The 22,923-nt window shown below is 38.3% G+C and overlaps 1 protein-coding gene across 3 annotated transcripts; it reads left to right on the top strand.

Moving 5' to 3' along the window:
- The first annotated feature begins 6,467 nt into the window (after nucleotides 1-6,467).
- On the top strand, nucleotides 6,468-22,395 carry LOC132711090 (amine sulfotransferase-like). Of its 3 annotated transcripts, XM_087882678.1 has the most exons (7): nucleotides 6,521-6,716; nucleotides 7,490-7,644; nucleotides 9,551-9,759; nucleotides 16,761-16,887; nucleotides 18,457-18,551; nucleotides 20,549-20,729; nucleotides 21,883-22,395. In XM_087882678.1, the coding sequence occupies exons 2-7, from the start codon at nucleotides 7,500-7,502 to the stop codon at nucleotides 22,074-22,076; spliced, it is 951 nt and encodes a 316-aa protein (XP_087738804.1). In that variant the 5' UTR covers nucleotides 6,521-6,716; nucleotides 7,490-7,499; the 3' UTR covers nucleotides 22,077-22,395. The 3 variants fall into 3 exon arrangements, with proteins under 3 accessions (XP_087738806.1, XP_087738804.1, XP_087738805.1); XM_087882680.1 differs by lacking the exon at nucleotides 20,549-20,729 and having other exon boundaries at nucleotides 6,468-6,716; nucleotides 21,883-21,969; XM_087882679.1 differs by lacking the exon at nucleotides 7,490-7,644 and having other exon boundaries at nucleotides 6,535-6,716.
- The last annotated feature ends 528 nt before the right edge of the window (nucleotides 22,396-22,923 follow it).

Genomic DNA, 22,923 nt, shown 5'->3' with positions numbered 1-22,923 from the left:
AGCGAAATTGGTCTATAATTTTGGATTTGTTTTAGGTTGGCACCTTCTTTCGGCACAAGTGTAACATGCGCCTCTTTCCATGACTCTGGAATTTTATGGTCTAGCAATGCATCATTGAAAATTTCTACTAATTTCGGTTGGAGTGTTTCTTCTAATTTTTTATATATTTCCCCTGGGAATCCGTCAGGTCCTGGCGCTTTATTATTTTTCAATTTGGAGAGGGCTGTTTTTAATTCTTCAATTGTAATCTTTCTGTTGAGCATTTCTTTCTCATCATCAGTTATTTGTGGGAGCTCTGCTTTTATCAGATATTGTTCTATTTTATCATCCGGTATCTCCTCTTCTTTGTATAGGGATTCGTAGTATTCTCTCACCCTATCCCGTTTTCCTTCCTCGTTAGTCAATAATTCGCCCTTAGAGTCTTCTAAGGTATGAATTATTCCCCTTTCATTTTCCTTTTTTAATTTATAGGCCAGCCACCTGCCTGATTTGTTAGTATTCTCAAAAAGATATTGTTTCGTTCTTTTCATTCTTTGTGCCAGCTCTTCTTGCTCCATGATATTTACTTTATTTATTTATTTATTTATTTATTTATTCGCATTTCTATACCGCCCTTCTCCTTTCGGACTCAGGGCGGTGAACAGCCAGATAAAAAACATCTATACAAACATCACAATTAAAATAGAATTAAGATAATTTATAAATTTGGCTCATAATTTAAAACTTGTCAATTAAAATAAATATTAAAATTTTAAAAATTTTAAAACTAACCCTAAAATCAGGACAGACCAGCTAGTTGAAAAAAATGAGTTTTTAGGGCCCGACGAAAAATCCGGAGGTCGGAGATCACTCGTATCTCTGGGGGTAGATTGTTCCATAGGGTAGGTGCCACCACAGAGAAGGCTCTCTTCCTGGGGGTCGTCAGCCGACATTGTCTGGCCGACGGCACCCTGAGGAGGCCCTCTCTGTGGGAGCGAACCGGCCGGTGGGAGGCTATTGGTGGCAGAAGGCGGTCCCGTAAGTACCCTGGCCCTAAGCCATGGAGCGCTTTAAAAGTAATCACCAACACCTTGAAGCGCACCCGGAAGTCCACCGGAAGCCAATGCAGCTCGCGCAGGAGAGGAGTCACATGGGAGCGCCCCGTCGCTCCCATAATCCCCCGCGCAGCCGCATTCTGCACCAGTTGGAGCCTCCGGGTGCACCCCAAGGGGAGCCCCATGTAGAGAGCGTTACAATAGTCCAGACGAGAAGTGACGAGTGCTTGAGTGACCGTGCGTAGGGAGTCCCGGTCCAGAAAGGGACGCAACTGGCGTATCAGGCGAACCTGACAAAAAGCCCTCCTGGCCACGGCTGTCATATGCCCTTCTAAGGACAGCCGCGCATCCAGGAGGACACCCAAGTTGCGGGCCCTCTCTGTGGGGGCCAATGATTCGCCCCCAATAACCAGCGATGGCGTCAGCTGGCTATACCGGGACGCCGGCAGCCACAGCCACTCGGTCTTGGAAGGGTTGAGTCGAAGCCTGTTTCTCCCCATCCAGACCCGCACGGCCTCCAGGCACTGGGACATCACTTCCAAGGCATCATTGGGATGGTCTGGGGTGGAAATGTACAGCTGAGTGTCATCAGCGTACTGATGGAACTCCACCCCAAAACCACGGATGATCTCACCCAGCGGCTTCACATAAATGTTGAACAGGAGGGGCGAGAGGACCGACCCTTGCGGCACCCCACAAACAAGGCGCCTTGGGGTCGACCGCTGCCCCCCTGTCAACACAGATTGCGACCGGTCGGAGAGATAGGAGGAGAACCACCGCAAAACAGTGCCCCCCACTCCCAGTCCCTCCAGCCGGCGCAACATGATACCATGGTCGATGGTATCAAAAGCCGCTGAGAGGTCTAATAGGACCAGGATAGAGGAATAACCCCTATCCCGGGCCCTCCAGAGATCATCCACCAACGCGACCAATGCCGTTTCCGTGCTGTACCCAGGTCTGAAGCCGGACTGGAGCGGATCCAGATAGACAGCTTCATCCAGGTACTGGGGAAGCTGTCGCGCCACCACACTCTCAACAACCTTCGCAATAAAGCGAAGGTTGGAGACTGGACGATAGTTAGCCAAAATAGCCGGATCCAGGGATGGCTTCTTGAGGAGAGGCCTCACCACCGCCTCTTTCAAGGCGGCCGGCATCATCCAATTTTCTTTGGCAGCTTCATCTCCTGGGTTATCTTGGAGTTTTCTTTCTGATTCTCCTATATGATTTAAATAGTCTTCCAGGATCTTCCTTTCTTCTTTATTTTTATGTGCAGTATATGAAATCGCGACTCCTCTCAGATAGGCCTTCATTGTATCCCACACTATTGCGCGGGATGTGCCTTTGTTTTCATTTTCCTTAAAAAAGAGGTTTATTTCTTCTTTGAATTTTTGTATACAGTCTTTGTCGCCCAATAATTTAGCATTTAACCTCCACCTCCGTTGGTATTTTCTCTGAACAAGCTTCCATCTAATTTCTAGTGGATTATGATCTGCCCAGTCATTTGGGTTAATTACAGCTGTTCCAATTTCTAACCCCAAATTCCTACTAACCCATGCCATGTCAATTCTGGACCATGACTTTTGTGCATTTGAAAAGAAGGTATATTGCCTATCGTTTGGATGCAAGGTACGCCAAATGTCAATTAAATCTAATTCATCGACTAACTCGAAAAAGGCTCTCGGTAAATTTGTCCTTTTATTTTTTTTTCTTTATTGCTCTTGTGGTCCTTCTCCGGATCCACAATGCCATTAAAATCCCCTATCATACAAATTTCGTTATATGCCATTTTCACTAATTGTTCATGGAGTTTCTTAAAAAATTCTCCCTGTTTTTTATTTGGGGCATAAATGCCCACTAATAATACCTTGGAATTCCCTCTCTTAATTTCAATCATGAGGATTCTACCTTTTGTATCTTTGAATTTCAATTCTGCTTCAATTCCTTTTTTTACGTAAATTACCACCCCCCTCTTCTTTTTCTCTGCTAGCGAATCGAATGTTTGACCGAATTTTTTATATTCTAAACATTTACTCTCTTCTTTTTTTATGTGTACCTCTTGTAAACACATTATATCAACATTTTGTTTACCTAATTTTGTTAATATTCTTTTCCTCTTTTTGTAATCATTTAGTCCATTGACATTTACGGATATTAACTTCAGGTCATTCATCTCTATACCTCTATCTGATTATTGGTTCTTGTTTGTTTCTTACGGCCCTTACTGGTCTTGTTTTCTTCTCTTTGGCTTCTTCTTCTTCTTCTGTCTTCTCCTCTGCAGTTGCTTCGTTTGTATTCTGTTGGTGTGGGGCTTCCTCCTCCACTACTGCTGTTTCTAGTTCTTCCTTGCTACCCTGCTCTTCTTCCACACCTCTCAACTGATCAAGGAAATCTTGTGCTGTACTCAGGCTTTCTATTTTGATTTTTCTTCCTTGCCAGGTTATTAGCATCCCTTCTGGGAGAAGCCACCTGAATAGTATCTTTCTTTTATTCAACTGTATGGCTAGAAATCTGTATCCCTTCCTCATCTCCCGGACTCTTCTTGGTATCTGTTTTAGGATTATTATTTCTTTTCCTCGATATGTTATCTGTTCGTCTCTTGCCATGTTGTATAGAATATCTTTAACTTTTTTCCGTGCGAAGCGGATATGTACTTCTCTAGGGAGCTTGTTCCTTCTTGCGTAGTTGGTCTGGACCCTGTATACGTCGTCCAGTTCCCTGATTATCGCCTGTTTGTCTTGGTGAAGTGCATCCGCTATCAGCTCGGCCATCTTTTCACCTAGGTCTTCCTCTTTGTCCTCGACAACATTCTGAAATCGCAAATAGAAGGAAGCCTGGTCCATCTCCAATTAGATTATTGAGTCTTCTAACTCTTTATTTTGGCTTGTTAATGTTTGATCCACAATATCTAATTTCTTTTCAGTTTGGTCAATTCTTGTTTCAGCTTTTAGAATTCGTTGTTCATTATTGACTATTGATGTTTGGATTTCATTCATTTTCTGGTCCAATGCATGTATGTCTGATTTTAATTCGGCATGGTTATTTAACAGTTTTTCCTGCATTGCCATCATCGTTTGTTGGATCAAGGTTAATGATGCTTGCAGAGTTTGCATTGCCAGGCTTTCTGTTGATTTTAGTGTCGCCGGAGAGGTTGTCGTTATAGTGGGATTAGAGGGAGTCTTTTTTTCTGTTTTCCCCGCTGTGAGTGACATACTTGTCATTTCTTTCAAAATTTTCTTTTGCTCTCTAATTATCCTGTCGATGTTACTCCAAATTCTCATTCGCCAGTTAGCGCCTCTATTATCTTTTTTTTTTAAGTATATATTTATATATATATATTCCTAAATCTAATTTTTCCTTCTAAATTTATAAACAAGTATAACTAGCTTAATAGATATGGGTTAAACAGTTCAATACTATACAATCAATATATCAGTTAATCAACAAGTCACAATCAATGTATCGATATAGCAATTAATTTGGCTAAATATTGTACTTTTAAATGCTTATAGTACTATAAATACTGTAAATGGAAATTTTTGAATACTTGATTTTAAATACAATTACAATTTTAAATACTATAAAAATACTAATAAATACTGTAAATGCTAAGCAGCGGAATATAAATAGCAGATTTAAAATATCATAGCTTGAGAGTATATTATATATATCTAGACCAAGAAAATACTGAAATTCTTATATTACTAAATATTAATAAGTTGATATATAAAATATGTAAAGTTACTATAGATACAAGTGAGTATATTTAGATAATTAATTAAATGAATGCAAATCAAATAACACTGTATACTAGTATATCTTATAAGCAAGTCAAGTCAAGACTTAAATAGCCTAAAAATTAACAATTCTTATTAATAACACTGTTACTATGTAGAAGGTCAGGGGGTTGAGGACAGTGTTATAAAAAGTAAAAAGATTAAAGAGGAAGGCTATCAAGATACAATAAGGGACAAATGGTATTTTCCACAAAGATAAAATTTTTTGATTTTGATTTTTTTTTTCACTCAGTCATCAATCTCCTCCAATCTCCTCCAATTCTTCCTTAGCCACAGCCAAAGCTCTATGATAAATCTCGCAGCTAGATTGTCTCTATGCCTGTCCTTTTCAGCTTTTGCTCTGTCAGGCTTCTTTAATGGCTGCACTTCCTGTTCTCCGATACAGGCAAGTAAGATCCGATCTTCAGCTTAATTCACCTTCCCGCTATGGCCAGCAAATAAGGAACAAAATTTTCCTGAGTTCTTATGTGTTCCTTGCTCCACCAAACCTCTTTTTACGCAGACAGTTTCAGCGCCCTCAGACTTTCCTTTTCTGCGCCGGCTAGACGAGCTCTGTGCCTTGGCAAACTGCTCTTTGATCTCCAGCGCCGCTCGTTTCCACTCTGAGCCCCTCGCTCTCGTCTACGCCGACCCCTTTTTGATGTTTAAATCCACATAGGCAGGGAAAGCAGGTTTCGATCACGCCACTGCCACCTCCGATCTTCCTTGCTTCCTTCTAGTTGTCAGCTCCCCACAGCTTCAAGTCAGCCATTAAAAGGCTGACTCACTCACGCTGGTTTGACAGAGCCGCCCGGATTTGCGAGAAGTGCTTGCGCTTCACTTTCTCGCTCGCCGGACTCCCTCTATTGTCCGCGGGGCTCTCCAGGTCCCGCGCCCCCGAAGGGATCCCCAAAACGTGGTGACAGGCGGTGTTGAGGAGTAGCGATCACTCACTCAGCACCATATCGCCGCAGCTCACCAACCGGAAGTCTCTATGGGGGTGTTTTTCTATTTCAATGGCTTCTATAATTATTCTCTTGTTGTGGTGTTCAGTTTTGGAGATTAATTTGGTTCCTTCAAAATCAAGAAAAAAGAAATACAATAATAAAATACACATGCGTTAAATATAAAGAATCAAGATATAAATAATTGCATTGCCTTTAAACCTGACTAGGTGGCTCAGTGGCTAAGACACTGAGCTTGTCGATCAGAAAGGTCAGCAGTTCAGCGGTTCGAATCCCTAGTACAGGTCTCCTGCATGAGCAAGGGTTTGGACTAGATGACCTCCAAGGTCCCTTCCAACTCTGTTACTGTTACATCGACTTGATGTGATACCATGATCTCTTTGATCTAATGGGTTTATAATGTCTATAAACACTTTTCTTAAGGAAAGAATCACTATAATACATGCCAAATAAGACTTCTTTCCTGATGTCAATCTGGTCATCATTAACAAAACCACAACACTTGGTGGTTTTGAGTGAAGGGGAAGTGTGAAACAGGTATCCCTTCCCACCCTACTGTATCTGATGAGAAAGAAGAAAAAAAGGCAACTCCTGCCATTCTTTTTTCTCCTTTCCACTTTATGGTTTGTGCAATGTCCTTCACTATTCATCCCTTGCATGATACTGATCCAGGTTGTGTTTTATGTGGATATGGCTTTATCAAGTTAATTCTGGATTGCAAAATGGTTGTTTATGAAATGATACTGCGATTTAGGTTTGCTTTCTGATGTCAACAGTCCAGAGTTCAAACCCTTTAAAGAAACAAAGTCAGTCACCCGTGCATCTTTTCACAGTCAACAGATAAAAGCCTGCTTCTAAATTTCAGGAGTGTCATTTTCCTTCTGCTCTGTTCAGTGCTTTATTTCTGAAAGATATTAAATAATCAGCAAGAAAGAACCATAAAGGTAATTCTAAAAGATTTATTCCTAGCATTAAGACAGATGATAGTAGTTTATTAGAAAATGTTTGATTAAGACGTTAATGATTTTAAGCTTCGTTTTAAAGTAGTTCTGTGACGTTTTACTATGAACAGGTATAGCACATACATTGTTTCATTTTTAAAAAAAAAAAAGTCATGTGGATGCAAGGATCAAAAAATTCATACATTTGTTTAGGATTAAACCAGTTTGACTTCATATATTAACCAGAATATTAAACCGATCAGTTCTATTAAAAGGTATTAAGACTTTTTGCATATGAGGCATGCCTATGGTCATCTAATCATTAGAATATCAACTAGATATGTACATCTGTAATTACTATAAACTAGAAATCAGAAGGAGCTGAGTAGCATTTCACAAAAGCTTATGCCTCTTAATAAAAAGTGTTAATTTGGAAAGATGCTATCAGACTCCTGATTTGTTACTATCCCAGACTAACACAGTTCTGTTTGTATACAATGTATACAAAGAGTATACAAATTTCCTTGTTTTCCTCTTGATAACATTGAAGACCATAAATGTAACTTTTTGAGTTCCTGTTTTAACAGTTGTAGAAAAAAAAAAGTTGACTTTTTCCAGGTTGTTTTCTCTTGGGGATCATCGCTGAAGAAGGTTGCCAAATGTGAATTATTGAAACAATAATTTCAATAATTGTGAAGTGAGAGATCTTGACCCTCTGTTTATGCTGCTAGCATTAAGGAAGGGGAAAAAACCCTTTAATTTCTCTTTTATTGCAGCCCTGTTATTATGGAAAAAGCAGAAAATGCAGCATTATTCAACTATAAAGGGTATAATTTAGCAAAAGAAACCATGAAACTTGATCTCGTTGAAGCACTAGAAGATTTTGAAACCAGGGATAGTGATATATTCATAATCACTTATCCAAAGTCTGGTAAGAATTCTGTAATATGACATGAGCAATGTATATTTAAATTTCATACTGTAACTAAACTTTCTCCTTGGGAAGTTTCATTCTGCCCCTCTGTATGAAAGTAATATAGAAAGCTAGCATCCGCCCTCCTAAAAAAATGAAATATTCTAGAAAATATTAAAAAGGCAGAATATTATATTTTCCCTAAAGGAGAAACATGTTTCTAAAGACATAAACTCAGAGCCTCAGCTCCCTGCCCTCCCAGCAGATATTTTGGTGCCAACCTATCTTCAAAACAAAACCCTGGGCCAGCTTATCTACAAAACAAAAAACCTTCACCCTCAGGACATGATAGGATTAACCCTTACTCAAGATCCAAAACAGGACAAAGCCATTAAGCCATAATAGGAATTGCCCAACACACTTTCAGTATACAACCCTCTTCATTACATCATCACCCAGCAAGATTCAACCAAGCCTGGGACAACCTACAAGACAACCTACAAAGTTACCCTGCATGGTTCCATGGGAGTCTGATAACCAATTAGGATACCTGCCCTTATACAGGAACTGTAAGGCAAGCTCTGGAACCCAGAAGAGATCAGCTGGCAGGTTAGCAGGTGCACGGCAGCCAGCTAATCTGGGTTCCATAACGCACCGGGGTGCCAGACACCTAGTCCAGTACGCATGCGCACTGGCCAGCTGCTCTCTTCCGGGTTCTGGTGCACACATGGGTGCCACCCAGCTGGTTTTCCGGCACACATGTGCCTGCCGGAACCCAGAAGAGAGCAGCTGGCCAGCGCCCATGTGTGCAACGGAACAAAGAAGAGCAGCTGGCGATGGAGCACGTGCCCACAGAGAGGGCTCTGTGTGCCACCTCTCACACGCGTACCATAGGTTCGCCATCATGGGCCTAGGACCTCAAACCATGTGGTCCTGCCCACCATTAAACCATCTTTCCAAACATCCTCCATGTTTCCAATGTTTTCCTCCCTACTTGGAACTGAACCCAGAGGGACATTTCTTCCAACACTTGTGAATAGATACATTGCACTGATTATGTTGATTTCGTTTGGAATACATGTGAGTTCCCCTCTTCACAAATAAATGCCTTTATTTTGGAACCTGGTCTGTAACATTGAAATCAGGCATTTCTTACAGAACATGCCTTGCTCACAGAACAAGCCTCACATTTCTTACATGTTGTGCCTTGTTCACAGAACAAGCCTTATTAAATGCATGGTTCTACCTCCCCTTTGTTTTCTTAAGATTCTGGAGTATTTTCTATGCTGTGACTTTGAAAAAACAATTTCCAAGCTCCTTTCTTTCTCCAGAGCTCTAGAGCTAGAAAGAAGGAAAGAATGCATCTACAGTATGCAACACCACTTCCTTCCTTCCTTCCTTCCCTCCCTCCCTCCCTCCCTCCTTCCCTCCCTCCTCCCTCCCTCCCTTCCTCCCTCCCTCCCTGAGGAACTCTTGGAAGAAGAGCTCTAGAAGTAGCAAAAAATCATCCCTTTACTATGAAATTAATTCCTTCCTACTCCAACAAGGGACAAACATAAGCCCCAGAGTTTAGAAGTTCGTACATATGGGGACATAGGTTTGATAGCCTAAAAGCCCTCAAACCGGACCTTCAGAATCATAGACTACCTCATACAACTCACTATATAATCAAATACTATTCTTATATACTATAAGCAAATACTATTTAAAACATATTTAAATGTCAAATGGAACATTTCTAGATTCTAAGTGAGTTTTCTCTCTAGGTGATATATGAGTATGTGATACAGCTACGTTTTTTTCTGCTTAGTGATAAATTATTTCTTAATTATTTCTTTGCTTAGTGATACAACTTTGGTGATATAAGTAATGTGAAACCCAGATAATTCCCTCAACTTTAAAACAAGTTGATTTTCATTTTTAGGAACTATCTGGACCCAGAATATTATATGCTTGATTTTGTATGAAGGCCATCGGAATGGAACAGAAAATATTTGCATATCACATCGGTGTGCATCCATAGAATACAACATATACAATGTGGATATCACCCAGATGCCATCACCTCGTGTCCTCATGTCCCATCTGCCATATTACCTAGTTCCCAAGAAACTGAGGGGCAAGAAGGGAAAAGTAGGTCAATCTTGTTACTCTAGTCTGACTATAAAAATGAGTTAGCTGAAAAACTACAATGATTGTATAAGTATATGTGTATATTTATGTATATATGTGTTTATATTCATATAGGAGAAAAGCAGGAGAAAAGAGTACAGATTGTAGGAGAAAAAGCACTGTAATGCAACTGTATTCATTACCCATTTAGATAAAATCCTGAGTGCTTGAAAGAAGTGGAGTTTGCTCACTTTATATAAAAGTGGCTTGCCCTGCCAGTGTTGGTAGGAGTGTTCTTGGTAGTTCCTTGATTAGGCTATTGTTTATTGTGTGACTATCTAAGTTAGTGGTTCCTTGATTAAGGTATTTATCGTTTGATTGCTAATATAGCCAATTACTGTATAGCCAATTACTCTAGCTCAATGTACTGTAATTCATGACATGGAAATGAGAATAACGTGACGTAGGGTCGTGGCGGCACAGGAGAGAAACGATCTCTCTCTGGTGTCAGATTTCTGAGCTTTTGGTGCCTTTTTTGGCGGAGACCGGGATCGGGAATAAGGAGGGGAAACTTCGGGGGAGGCGAGGAGAGGTGCGATTTCTCACCGCACCGCGAAGATCCCTCATTCCAGACTCGGGAGAAGCCAGCAGCGCGATGAACGCAGCTGGCCCGGAGGCCCGACGAGCCGATTGAGACTATCGGGAGCGGAGGAGTGAGTACAGTGCAAGATCGTGGAGGGTGAGTAGAAAGCAAGAATCAATAATTTGGAATAATTTGGCGCAAATCGAGGAGAGAGTATTTTTCCGGAGGGGTAGTGTGAAAAGAGAAGATCTCAGAGTGTGAACGGGCGGCAATTGTAGAGGCGAGCAGAAAGGAAGAGGATGGAATATAGATCAGCAGAGAAAGAATAAAAAACACCAAAACACTAAAACAGCGAAAACGAGGTGAGAAGAAGTGGACTTAGATCAACTGCGGTGATTTGAAGAATAGACATTCTTTGTAACCTCCTTTTTTGGCTGCCCTAACGGAAGGAGAGAGGTAGTTTGGCAAAGTAAAAACTGCAAACTGTGACTGTGCAGATTAGAGATCGCCATATTGAAATAGGAAAAGACTTCAGTGTTAAAAAAAAAGAGAGACTTGCTTTTTCTTTTGTTGAAGATATAGCAAATGAGACTCATAGAACACTTGAAATATACTGTTCATATATAGTCCTTTTTTTATTTAGACATAAATAATTGTTACTGATTATTATAGTTAAAATAGATAATTGTTAGTGATATTTATTGGATATTTATTTATTTATTTATTTATTCTCTTATTTATTGGAATTAATTAAGAACTATAGCGAAATTTGCACTTAATTTAAGTACTATAAGCATTATATTTACTAACTGATTATTAATTATTGAATACTGAATATTAAGTATTAAGAATTGATTGATTGAATAAGTCTTTGATTATCTAAGTTGCATTTTTATATATATTTATACGTATATTAATATCTATATCGCTATTTTATATTATATTTATACTTACATTTCTGCCACATTTTTATGGAGTATTTTATAGAAGTAATTAATTATTTAATTATTTAAAGATTATTTAAAGAAATCTGCTTAAAGGAAAGAGATTAAGTGAGTGAGAGATTACTGAATTGAATTTTTTTACGAGAGGAAAGAAAAGAGAGAGAAAGAAATTATACAAAATTTGGATGGTGATTTGGGAGAAAGTTGATAAAATATTGCTGGAACAACATAGAATTTTGAAAGAGATGACGAGTACTACCACAACAACGTTGAAGACAGGGAAGAAGATAACATCAATCTTAGCAGGAACAGCAGCCTCCCCAGTGTCACAGAAAACCTTGGAAGGAATGTTTGCGTCAGAGAAGCAACCCAGCACACCCAATATGCCAACAATGCAAGCCACATTAATAACAATTCAAGAAACCATGGCCAAAATGCAAGAATGTATGACCAGGAACCACGAGCAATCCAGAAAAGATATGGACGAGGTAAAGAGAGAAGTAAAGAACGATATCCAAAAGATTGATGAAAAAATGGATCTGATACAAGAAATTATTCAAAAAAATGACCAAAGGATAAAAGAAATAGAACAAAAAACGGAATTGACAGAAGAAAAACTGGAAGCACTGGATACAAAAATGACAGGATTAAACAAGGAACTTGAGAACACAGTGGCGCAGCTGGAAATGGAAAAAGCGGCATTTACCTGCGTTTCCAAAATGTAGCGGAAGAGAGGGAGGAAGATTTGATGATGATAATGGCAGAGATGATTGCTGAGTCGCTCCAAAGAGAAAAGGATGAAATAATAAATGAACTTGATGAAGTGTACCGGGTCCATACAAATTATGCCCGACAAAATAAGCTTCACCGGGAGGTACACATAAGATTCGTAAGAAGAAAGGTGAGGGATATCGTATACAAAATAACAAAGGACGAACCTTTGTTCTATAGGAATAAAGAAATAATTACTCTGAAACAAATTCCCAAAAGGATAAGAGATCTGCGAAAGGACTACTGGTTCCTGGCCACATTGCTAAATAGGAGATATATACCCTTTAGATGGACGCCGCCGGAAGGGATGTTAGTAACATGGCAGGGAAAGAAAATAAAGGTGGATTCGCAGAGTAAGGCAAGGGAACTATATGACCAAATGATGGGCAGCGAGGCAACAAATAGTAGTAAAGAAGAGGGAGGAAGGAATATTAAAGGAAAACAGAGGCGGGAACGTGAAAAAACCCCCCACAAGGAGGAAAAGAAGACGAAGGAGAGACGTAGGAGAAAGGAGGAATGCAAACGAGAGGCAAAAAAAAAAGGAACAGGAAGAAACAAAGAAGAAACAACAGGAAAGTCAGTAAAAAATGGAAAGAACTCTAAAAATCCTATCAGTAAATGTAAATGGACTCAACTTGCCATCCAAACGACACCAAATTTTTTAAAAAATTGTGAAACAAAAATCAGATATAGTGTGCCTCCAGGAGGTACACATAAAAAAACAAGATATAAAATATATACAATATAAGAAATTAGGTACAGCATACTCATCATTGGCAGAAGAAAAAAAAAGAGGAGTAGTGGTATATATTAAGGAAGGAATAGATAGCAATATAAGATATGTGGATACTGAAGGTAGAATAGTGATGATAGAACTAAAACTTGATTTTAAAAATATATTGTTAGTAGTAATATATGCCCCAAATAGTAAACAATTAGAATTCTATAAAAAAGTGCACGAGAAAATTATGGATCAAAAAATGGAAAATGTATGTCTGATTGGAGACTTCAATGCTATTTTAGATGCAAAAAAAGATTATAAATGTGGCCAGCAAAATAAAAATAAGAAAAATGTATTGCCCAGAACCTTTATGGCGGAAGAGCTAAATATGATAGATAGCTGGAGATTCTATAATCCCGAAATTAGAAATTTTACATATTATTCGAATCCACATAAGTCCTGGTCTAGGTTGGATATGGCATGGGTATCCAGTATGTTAATGAAATGGTAGAAATTCTATCAAATGATTGGGTGGATCACAACCCAATAATGATGACGTGGAAGGGGCAGCAGAAAAGGAAAAACAGATGGACAATGAATATACAGTTGATAAAAGAAAAAGAATACAAGAATTATATGGAAAAAGAGTTAGAATTGTTTTATAAGGAAAATACAAAACAACACACCTCCCTACAAAACTTATGGGACACAACTAAGGCGTATGCAAGAGGCCTTACAATAGCATATAATGCAAAATGGAGAAAAGAGAGAGAAAAAGAATATAATAAAATATGAGAAGAAATTCAAAATTGGGAACGTAAATTGCAAGGGAAACCAGGGGATGAACAAATAAGGGTAAAATGGATAGCGGCAAAACACAAGCTGAACATATTAGAACAAGGGAAATACGCAATTACTTTAAGATATATAAGGCAGAACTACTTCGAATGCGCAAACAAACCAGGGAGGTGGTTGGCATACAGACTGAGGAAGGAAAGGGAAAAAAAGACAATTCAGAAGCTACAAGATGATGAGGGAAGGATCCATCAGAGCTTAGAGGAAAAAAAGGAGATAGTAGTCCAATATTATCAAAAACTCTGTGAGAAGGACATAGTAACAACGGAGGAAATTGAACATTATCTAAAAGGAGAGGAAGTGCAAATACTAACAGAGGAAGAAAAAGAACTATTAGATAAGGAGATTACGATAGGGGAATTAAAAGAAGCGCTGAAGAGACAAAAAAATAATAAAACTCCGGGGACCGATGGTCTACCAACGGAGTTTTACAAAACATTTGGGGAATTATTAAATGGAATGCTATTAGAAATATACAATGAAGCGCTGATGGAGGCAAAATTACCAAACACATGGAAAGAAGTGTATATCTCCTTAATACCAAAAGAGGGGGCAGATACCACATTAATAAAAAACTATAGGCCAATTTCTTTGTTGAATACCGATTACAAAATTTTCATGAGTATAATTGCCAATAGGTTGAAAAAAATATTACACAACAAAATACATCAGGACCAAAATGGTTTCTTGCCCACAAGACAGATAAGAAATAATTTAAGGATGGTAATGGATGTTTTGGAATATTATGAGGTGCATCCAGAGAGACAGGTAGCTCTGATCTTTCTGGATGCACAAAAAGCGTTCGATCAAGTAAATTGGCAATTTGTGAAACAACAAATCAAAACTATGAATTTTGGAGAGAAATTTACTAAAATGATAACATCAATATATCAGAACCAAAAAGCATGTATTTTGATAAACGGAGATCCAACAAAATTTTTTGGAATAAATAAAGGAATAAGGCAGGGATGCCCGCTATCACCCCTACTTTTTATTTTAACCTTGGAAAACCTGCTAATTAGAATTAGGGTAAACAAAGAAATACAAGGATTAAAGATTAAGAGAGAGGAGTACAAGGTCCAAGCTTTCGCTGACGACTTGGTCTTCGTCATAGAAAACCCAACAGAAACAACCCCGAAATTACTAAAAGAGATTGAAAAATTTGGAAAAGTAGCAGGTCTAAAAGTTAATAAAGAAAAGACAAATATGATAACAAAAAATATGACAACAAAATAAGTAGAGAAATTAGTAAAAGATTCAGGATTACAGGCAGTTAAAAAAGTGAAATATCTGGGGATACATCTGACGGCTAGAACTATAACAATAAAACAAGATAATTATGAACCTTTAGTCCAGAAAATAAAAGAGGATTTAGAGAAATGGGGGAAATTAAGACTATCTTTGTTGGGGAGGATAGCAGCAATAAAATTAAATATACTGCCAAGACTCCTTTATTTATTCCAAACAATTCCAATAAAATTGGACAAGAAATTCTTTGATAACTTGGATAAAATAACCACAAAATTTGTGTGGGAAGGGAAAAAATCAAGAATAAAACTAAATATATTGCAAGACGATAAAATTAGAGGCAGATTTGGTTTCCCGGCATGGCAAAAATACTACAAGGCTGCAAGCTTACTTTGGATCAAGGAATGGATAACTTTGGATAATCAAAGGTTGATAAACTTGGAAGGACATGACCTGATGAAGGGATGGCATGCCTTTATTTGGAACACCAGGAATAAAATATATAAACACTTCAATAACCACACTATTAGGAAATCTTTAATTAATACATGGCAACAAATTCAACACAAACACATGAAAATCCCCGGCTGGCTATTGACAATAGAAGCAATAACTCACCCCAATATATTATCAAAACAAAAAATATTAAGATATAGAGAAATACTAGATAGACAGGGGAAACTGAAAACCAGAGAAGAATTAAAGGAACAAGGAATAGCAATAGACTGGTGGCCATACTCACAAATAAAGATAAGATATAGGAAGGATCAGGAGGAGGGAGGAATAGATTTAAAACAAAATCGATTGGACAAATTATTAGAATCCAAAGAAGGGAAATTAATTTTGAAAATTTATAAATATTTACTCGAATATGATTTGGCAGAAGAATTGGTTAAAGGGCAGATGATAGCCTGGGCGAGGAACATTGGGCACAGTATACAACTAGAAGAATGGGAAAGAGCGTGGGAGAATAACTATAGCATGACAAAATCGGTAGCCAACAAAGAAAATCACTATAAAATGTGGTATCGATGGTATCTGGCCCCCGCAAGGTTAGCAAAAATGTACCCAAATGCAAACCCGACCACTTGGAAGTGTAAAAAAGCACAGGGAACTTTTTATCACGCTTGGTGGCTCTGCCCAGAAATTAAGAAATATTGGAACAAGATAAAAACATGGATAGCAGAAATAACAGATTATGAAATTGAATTAGAACCCGAAATTTTTTTATTAGGTATGATTAAAAAGAACATTAGGAATGATATAAAATATTTAATACTTCACATAATAACGGTGGCTAGATTAGCGGTAGCACAACTTTGGAAAACAAATAGATTGCCAACCGATCAGGAGCTAATACAAAAGATATACACATGCGCAGAAATGGACAAATTAACCTTGGAGTTACAGGATAAGGAGGATTCAAAATATTTTACAATATGGAATAGATGGTACCAGTGGATAAATCAGAGGAGGCCAAATGGGTAGAGATGAAATTTAGAGGAAATTAATATAATTAAAAAATGCACTGTCAGATAGATAGAAAATGAATTATGTCACTGTAGGTTTGTATATATGTATATATAATAATAGAAACTAGTTAGTAATTGAAATTGTTTATTGTATATGTATATGTAAATTTGTTTCTTGATTAAGTTAACTTTTAACTTAATCAAGCTTTTGTATGTTTTAAATGTTTTTAAGAATGAATAAAGTTTTGCTTTTTAAAATTAAAAAAAAGAGAATAAAATGTGGGTCAGTGAAATATACTTTATATCAGGAAAAGGGAAACATTTATATAATTTTATAAGAACATTTTTCAATGTACTTTAGAACATATCCTCAGTTTATTAAAAATGAATGTATTTTTATAGATTACATATAATATATTTTCTTGCAGGTTATTTACATATACCGAAATCCAAAAGACACTTTAGTGTCCTATTTTCATTTTATCAACTCATTCAGGGCAGTGGAAAATTCATATAATTTGGAGGAATACATGGAAAGATTTTTATCTGGAAACGGTAAGATGGAAATAAAAACTTTAATTATCACAACACTGTCAAAAAGGGCTGGTTTGCTAGTGTGTCCCCTTGGAGTTATTAACAACAACAACAACAACACACAGTTTGAAGCATTTCAGCAATAGGAGAGAACTTTACATTTAATGAATCCAAAGTTTCCTCATTCTCCAATGAAACTCCAGGCTAAATCTCACTTTGCACAGTTGCTCATATTGGTTTGTGTGTGGGGAAAAATTAAACACTCATAAACTTCCACCTCTCTCTATTAAAATAAAATCCATGTCAGCCAACATAGCAATAAGGATCTAACGGGGTCCACTAGAGGAACTGCATTAAACAGTAATGGTGTGAATCTGGCCAGAGACAACATGTGACTTGGATGAGTTGGAAAACAATCCCAACTGAGTCATTTTTCAACTCAGGGCTATCATTAATTGTAACTGTCTTCACTGCCTTGCCTAACAATCCCCATCCCTGCTCTTCACGGGTGTTAAGTAACCAGGCTGGCAATTAAGCAGAGCAAAGGGTGTCTCTGGGTTGGGGGAGACCCTGGGAAGCCTAGTGCAGGCCCAGGCATGTGCTGCAACACTTTTACAGCCCACTCATGGCCTGCCCCGGGCCTCCAAGGCCTGCCCCACTCTCTGAGGCAGCCCACGCTCTGCTTCCTAGACCTCAGCATCCCATAGGTCCCACAATTTATGGTAGCTGCTCCCAAAATTGCAGCCATTTGTGGAATGGAGCAACACAACCTCCACTGTAGAGAAACAGGCCGAGGGAAATTGTAGACAAACATTGTAGAGGGGTAGAACAACCTGTTCTTGTTCCCCAATGGAGCTCCAGAGATCACGCTGGGGAAGGAGAGCAGGCCACTCAGTCCCGTGGGCTCCTTTGGGTCTGCCTTGGAAGCAGAGACCATTTTGTGAGTTGCTGCAATGAATTAGTCTCTGCTCCGACATGATGCCCACTTCCTGAATACAGCCATATGGTGGCTGTATTTTCACTATGTAGGAAGGCCACATGGTGGAGTAGCTGCTTCCAGAAGGAGATCTACAGCACCAAAATAGCAACTGACTCATCAGTGATGGAGGTAGGAAAGAGGCCCACAGGGACCCAGTGGGACAGTATGGTAAGAATATAGGAGGGGAGGCCGCTACAGCATCCCTTGTAAAGGCAGGTGGATAGCAAAGAGCTCAAATTTTGTTCACACAATCATGGGGGCATGGCAGTAGCCATAAATTCGGGCAGGAGTTATAAGCCCCTTCATTCAGTGATGTCATAATTTCAAACAGTCCCTGTACAAACAGTTGATGGCCTCCTGTACGCCTTAAAATGCAGAAACGATTGTTGGTATCCTTAGCAATTTTTTTTCCATTTCCAAAGACATTTCCAAAGAGTTCCTATTCTAATTGTATAATGCATGCTGTTTAGAAAGAAGTGATCCTCAAAATCATTATGAATTACTGACATTGGCTTTGTGTATATAATGTTTAAAAGAAAAATATTTTCCTTGTAGCTCATGTGAGGAATCAGAATTAACTTAAGCACGACAATTCTTATTTCCATTCTCAGTTCCTAGCAGTCTGGTCTTCGATCATGTGAAAGGCTGGTATACACATCAGAATGAATTCAATATTCTCTTCCTGTGCTATGAGGAAATGATCCAGGTGAGACTATTCACTTATTTCCCCCACTTATCATATTCTTCCAAATATAAGATGCACTTTCCCCCACCAAAAGTGGGTGGAAATGTCTGTGTGTCTTATACAGCAAATGTTGCTGAAGCCCCACTCACCCTCTGGCCCCCACCCTTTGGCCGTTTTTTACCTCAGCGCATCACATTTTTGGCTGGTTCTAGGTGGCGGGGATTGGCGGCCAAAAACATAACATGCGGAGGAGGCCCAAAACACAATGTGTGGAGGTGGCGATGGCCTGGGCGATCACCACAGCCTGGAACAGCTTGTTTTCCTCCCCAAAAACTAATGTACATCTTATACTCCGAAAAATGCTGTATTCTTTTGTCAAGGTCAATAGGATTCAGGGAATAGGCCTAGACAAATAGAGATTCAGCTTCAGGTACAGTTTGCTTTTATCTATGATTGAACATTTGTGAATGTTCTGAACAAACTAACTTTTACATTTTTAAGGTCAGAAGAGTTCATGCCTGTTTTTCTTTTCCATTCAACATAAACTATTCCAGTGTGTTTGAAAATCAAAGTCCTGCTAACTCTCTGCTTATGCAGCTAAGCAGAGTTTGTAGAGCTGATTCAGACAGGGCTTTTTTCTTTTTCCTAAAAGAAGTGTATAGAAAAGAGACAAGGGAAGAAAAGGGTTTGTTCCAAAGCTTTTGGATAGATCAAGTTCCTGAAGAGGAGATACAGGAAGAAGACACCATTCTCTTACCCCTATTCTCTTTTCATCCTTCTTTAAGGGTTTGACAAGCGCTGCAGAAAAGAGAAGCAGCCGGGTTAAATGCTGCTTCTCTCCACTGCAGTGCTTTCTGGATGTGACTTAAAGGACCTAAGTGGCAGCTCACGGCTGCTAAATTTCACTGTGTTGCACAAGACACTCTTCCGGCAGGCCACCAGCAAGAGCAGTGGTGGAGAAAAGCAGCGGGGCTGGGCCATTGTCTCAGGAGAGCATGTGGAGCATCTCCCCAAGTGACCAAGGCTCACCCAGCACCAAGGGCTGGAAGAAGCGACTGCAAGATCTGACATGCCGGAGATTCAACCCAGCTGCTTCTCTCTGCCATAGCACTTTGACATGCTTGCTTCATGTATGTGCATGACAAAGAATGCAATGAAAATGACTTCATATAAGAGCATGCTTTGCTCAATTTGTTAAACGGAATTGAGATGTGGTCAGGAGAAATATCAACTTAAGGTGTAAATAGGTAACGAAACAAGAAGAGTTAGCATTAAGATTCAATAAGTGCTGAATGAATGTGGATTAAATACAAATGAGTATTTGAGAGAAGCACATTTGTTGAAATGATTTAGTCATATTAATCAGGATCAATTACATAACAAATATTTGAAGGAACACTGAATGGATGCAGAAGGCGGCAGAGAAAATGATAGTTAGATGAAGCTGATAAGATTGGAAAGGTATAGTGCACAGTATTGATTTAGCTTGATTTAACCATTGTTCTATTTCTTTCTTTCCTGGTTGCCTTATTCCTTTTGTGTGCTTTGCATAACATTGCTTGTTCCCAAAGGAAAAAAGCATGATGGGAATTGATGTATACTAATCAATTGGTTGATTAGTTGGTTTATATGGTGTTCAGCTCACTATAACATTTCTAGATAAATAATGTAAGATATAAAACACATGTATGTATGTGCATGTAATTATTTACAATACATACATACATACATACATACATACATACATACATACATACATACATAACTTGCTTCATCTGAAATTTATATAGATGTAGTGGGAAATGCCTATTGTCCAGGATCTCCATCCAATTCATTTCCACCAGTGTTTTATCTGCATAAAGAAATAAATGACACTTTTTAAACCTTTTTAATGCTATTCGATATAATGTTTTCACTCGGAAATCAATTCCATTCTGTTCAGTGGAGCTTCCTCCAAATTAAGAGTATACAAGGGTATACTGTAGAAATATTCCAAAAGCAAATAATTCTTCTTCCAGGATCTCAGAGGCACAGTACTTAAAATATGTAAATTTATTGGAAAAGAGCTGAGCAGCCAGGAAGTGGATAAAGTTGTGGAGATGTCTACATTCAAGAACATGAAAGCTGATCCTAGGGCAAATCATGTGAAAACATATGAACAGTGTTTTGGACAAACAAACGTAAACCATATACGCAAAGGTAACACCGAGAGAACAAAATCAAACTTTGGTATTTTCCCTCTCTTGCATCTAACCATGGGACAAAAACGCTTCAGAAACCACTTCTTTTTCTCTTGTGTCCTCAAGACATTGAATTCTTATCCCCAGCATATACCTGAGGTAGTTCTACGTCATCCTCAGCTTCTCCAGTGTTGAATGAACACTTCCACTTCTTCAGCAGGCAAAATCTATGTTAGTTTATTGTAGAGGAGAGGTGAATTCTGCACTCACGTTATTCCTGGGGGTAGGTTCAGTTCAACTCCCATTGGTCACTAGAAGGGACATGGCCTCAATTCACTAGGCCTATCAGGGCCATTCTGACTTGGACAGTGAAGAATCCAATTCTTTCTGATGAGGCTTTCCCCTGAATCTCCCAGATCTTGAGATGTAGCTTTGAAAGGGGGCTGAACCAGGCTGAGAGGTTGTGTTGGAGGAGAGAAAGAAAGAGGGAGAGAAATGGGAGATGAAAAGAGAGAGAGCTGATGTCCCTGCAACTTGAGCAATAGCTGGATCTTCACTGCTGTGCCCCACGACCCCTTTGAGAGGATTTCCTGCTCCTTCAGAAGTGTAGCTTTTTATTTATTTATTTATTTATTTATTTATTTATTTATTTATTTATTTATTTATTTATTTATTTATTTATTTATTTATCTATTTATCTATTTATCTATTTATCTATTTATCTATTTATTTTATTTATTAGGGTTTGATCCTATCTTTATTACCCTGTTTTCCCCAAAATAAGACATAAAGTTTGGGCTCAATTGTGTTTGTAACTCAAGGACTACATGTATATCCTCTTTCTGCTGAAAAAATTGTCCAAAGTAAGGTATTACTATAAAAACCTCAGTTGTGACTATTGCTGAGTCGAAAACTCACTCATTTACTTACTCCTGTGATGAATAAATGTGCTATGAGAGAATAATGGTGGCAGCTGGATCTTGTGGGAAGACAGAACAGTGGTTCCAGAATTGTACTAGATACACAGAGCCAAAAGGATGATCATCACTGGTGGGATCTTCATGGTGGGCAGGTCTGTGAGGATTCAACATCAATGCTGGGGCTCTTTTCAGGAGAACAGACTACTGGCTAGGACCAATAATTGATTCTTCAATCTGCTCCTTTTTCATCAGGAACTGTTGGAGACTGGAAGAATATTATGACAGTATCGCAAAGTGAAAGGTTTGACAATATTTTTCAAGCACAAATGAAGGATATACCTCTCAAATTCATTTGGGATATAAAAGAAATACAATCTACTCAGCATGGGAAGCTGCAGGAACCTCTCCAGGAGGACAAAGAGCCGAAATGTTCAACACAACCGTAATACGTATATGCACAGTAGTTTAAGCTATCACAATACACCTATGTATTTTCTGTATGTACTTATGTGTATTGTGTGCATAACTGCTTTCTTCTCAAAGTTGTTTCCTGCTTTCCTGCAACCTTAAAAAAACATGGCTTTCGGGAACCCCATCTTTTTCTTTTTCAAAATATTGAAAACATCCTATAATTTATCACCACAAATGGGTCAAGATATACCAGAATGATTTCATAAATATTTTTCAATAGAAACAAATGCTTTGGAGGCTGGGAGAAATGTCTTTTGTAATGAGAAGAGAATAAAGATATGCTAATCAATTTTTTTAATGGGTCAACATGATGGTTGCTTTGATAATGGGAAAACTATTTTGGAACAGCACTTTTCTATATCTTGGATATATTAATTCTGTATTGCTCGATTTTATAAAAAAGATGAAGTTAGGGAAAAAATATTTAGCACATTTGGTTACTTACATGCTACATCCAACAACTTTAAGTAATACCTATGGATATAGATCCTGGTGTAGAGGCCAAGTCAGAGGGTACAAGTGATCAGTTTTCTCTATAGCTCTAGTTTAATAATAAGTTTAAAAATTAATGTGCAGTTGATATCATATGGAGCTTATTTTTCCCCTAAGTTCTTCCTTCTCTTTCCATATAGTTTCTTGCCAAACATTATCATTCTTCTTCCTTTATTTGATCTGCCTCACTAATAAAATAATTCAAAAATTAGTTGATCAGATATATTTCATTAGGGTTTTTTAATCTGCTGCAATTCTGCAACTCTCAGTGGTTTACAAATATTAAAACACTCAATCATCGAACAATAAGTCATCCACAAGCAAGCCAAG

This window comes from Pantherophis guttatus, chromosome 1 (genome assembly GCF_059756535.1).
Source record: "Pantherophis guttatus breed Tessera chromosome 1, ASM5975653v1, whole genome shotgun sequence".
NCBI lineage: Eukaryota > Metazoa > Chordata > Lepidosauria > Squamata > Colubridae > Pantherophis > Pantherophis guttatus.
The sequence above is the reverse complement of the archived record's forward strand: the minus strand, read 5'-3'. Positions and strand labels throughout refer to the sequence as shown.

Bases quoted from the DNA above. Each gene is read 5' to 3' on its own strand.
- LOC132711090 (XM_087882678.1), top strand. From the start codon at position 7,500: ATGGAAAAAGCAGAAAATGCAGCATTATTCAACTATAAAGGGTATAAT. The intron at 7,645-9,550 runs GTAAGAATTCTG...TTTCATTTTTAG, and splicing joins AATCACTTATCCAAAGTCTG to GAACTATCTGGACCCAGAAT. The intron at 16,888-18,456 runs GTAAGATGGAAA...TTCCATTCTCAG, and splicing joins AAGATTTTTATCTGGAAACG to TTCCTAGCAGTCTGGTCTTC.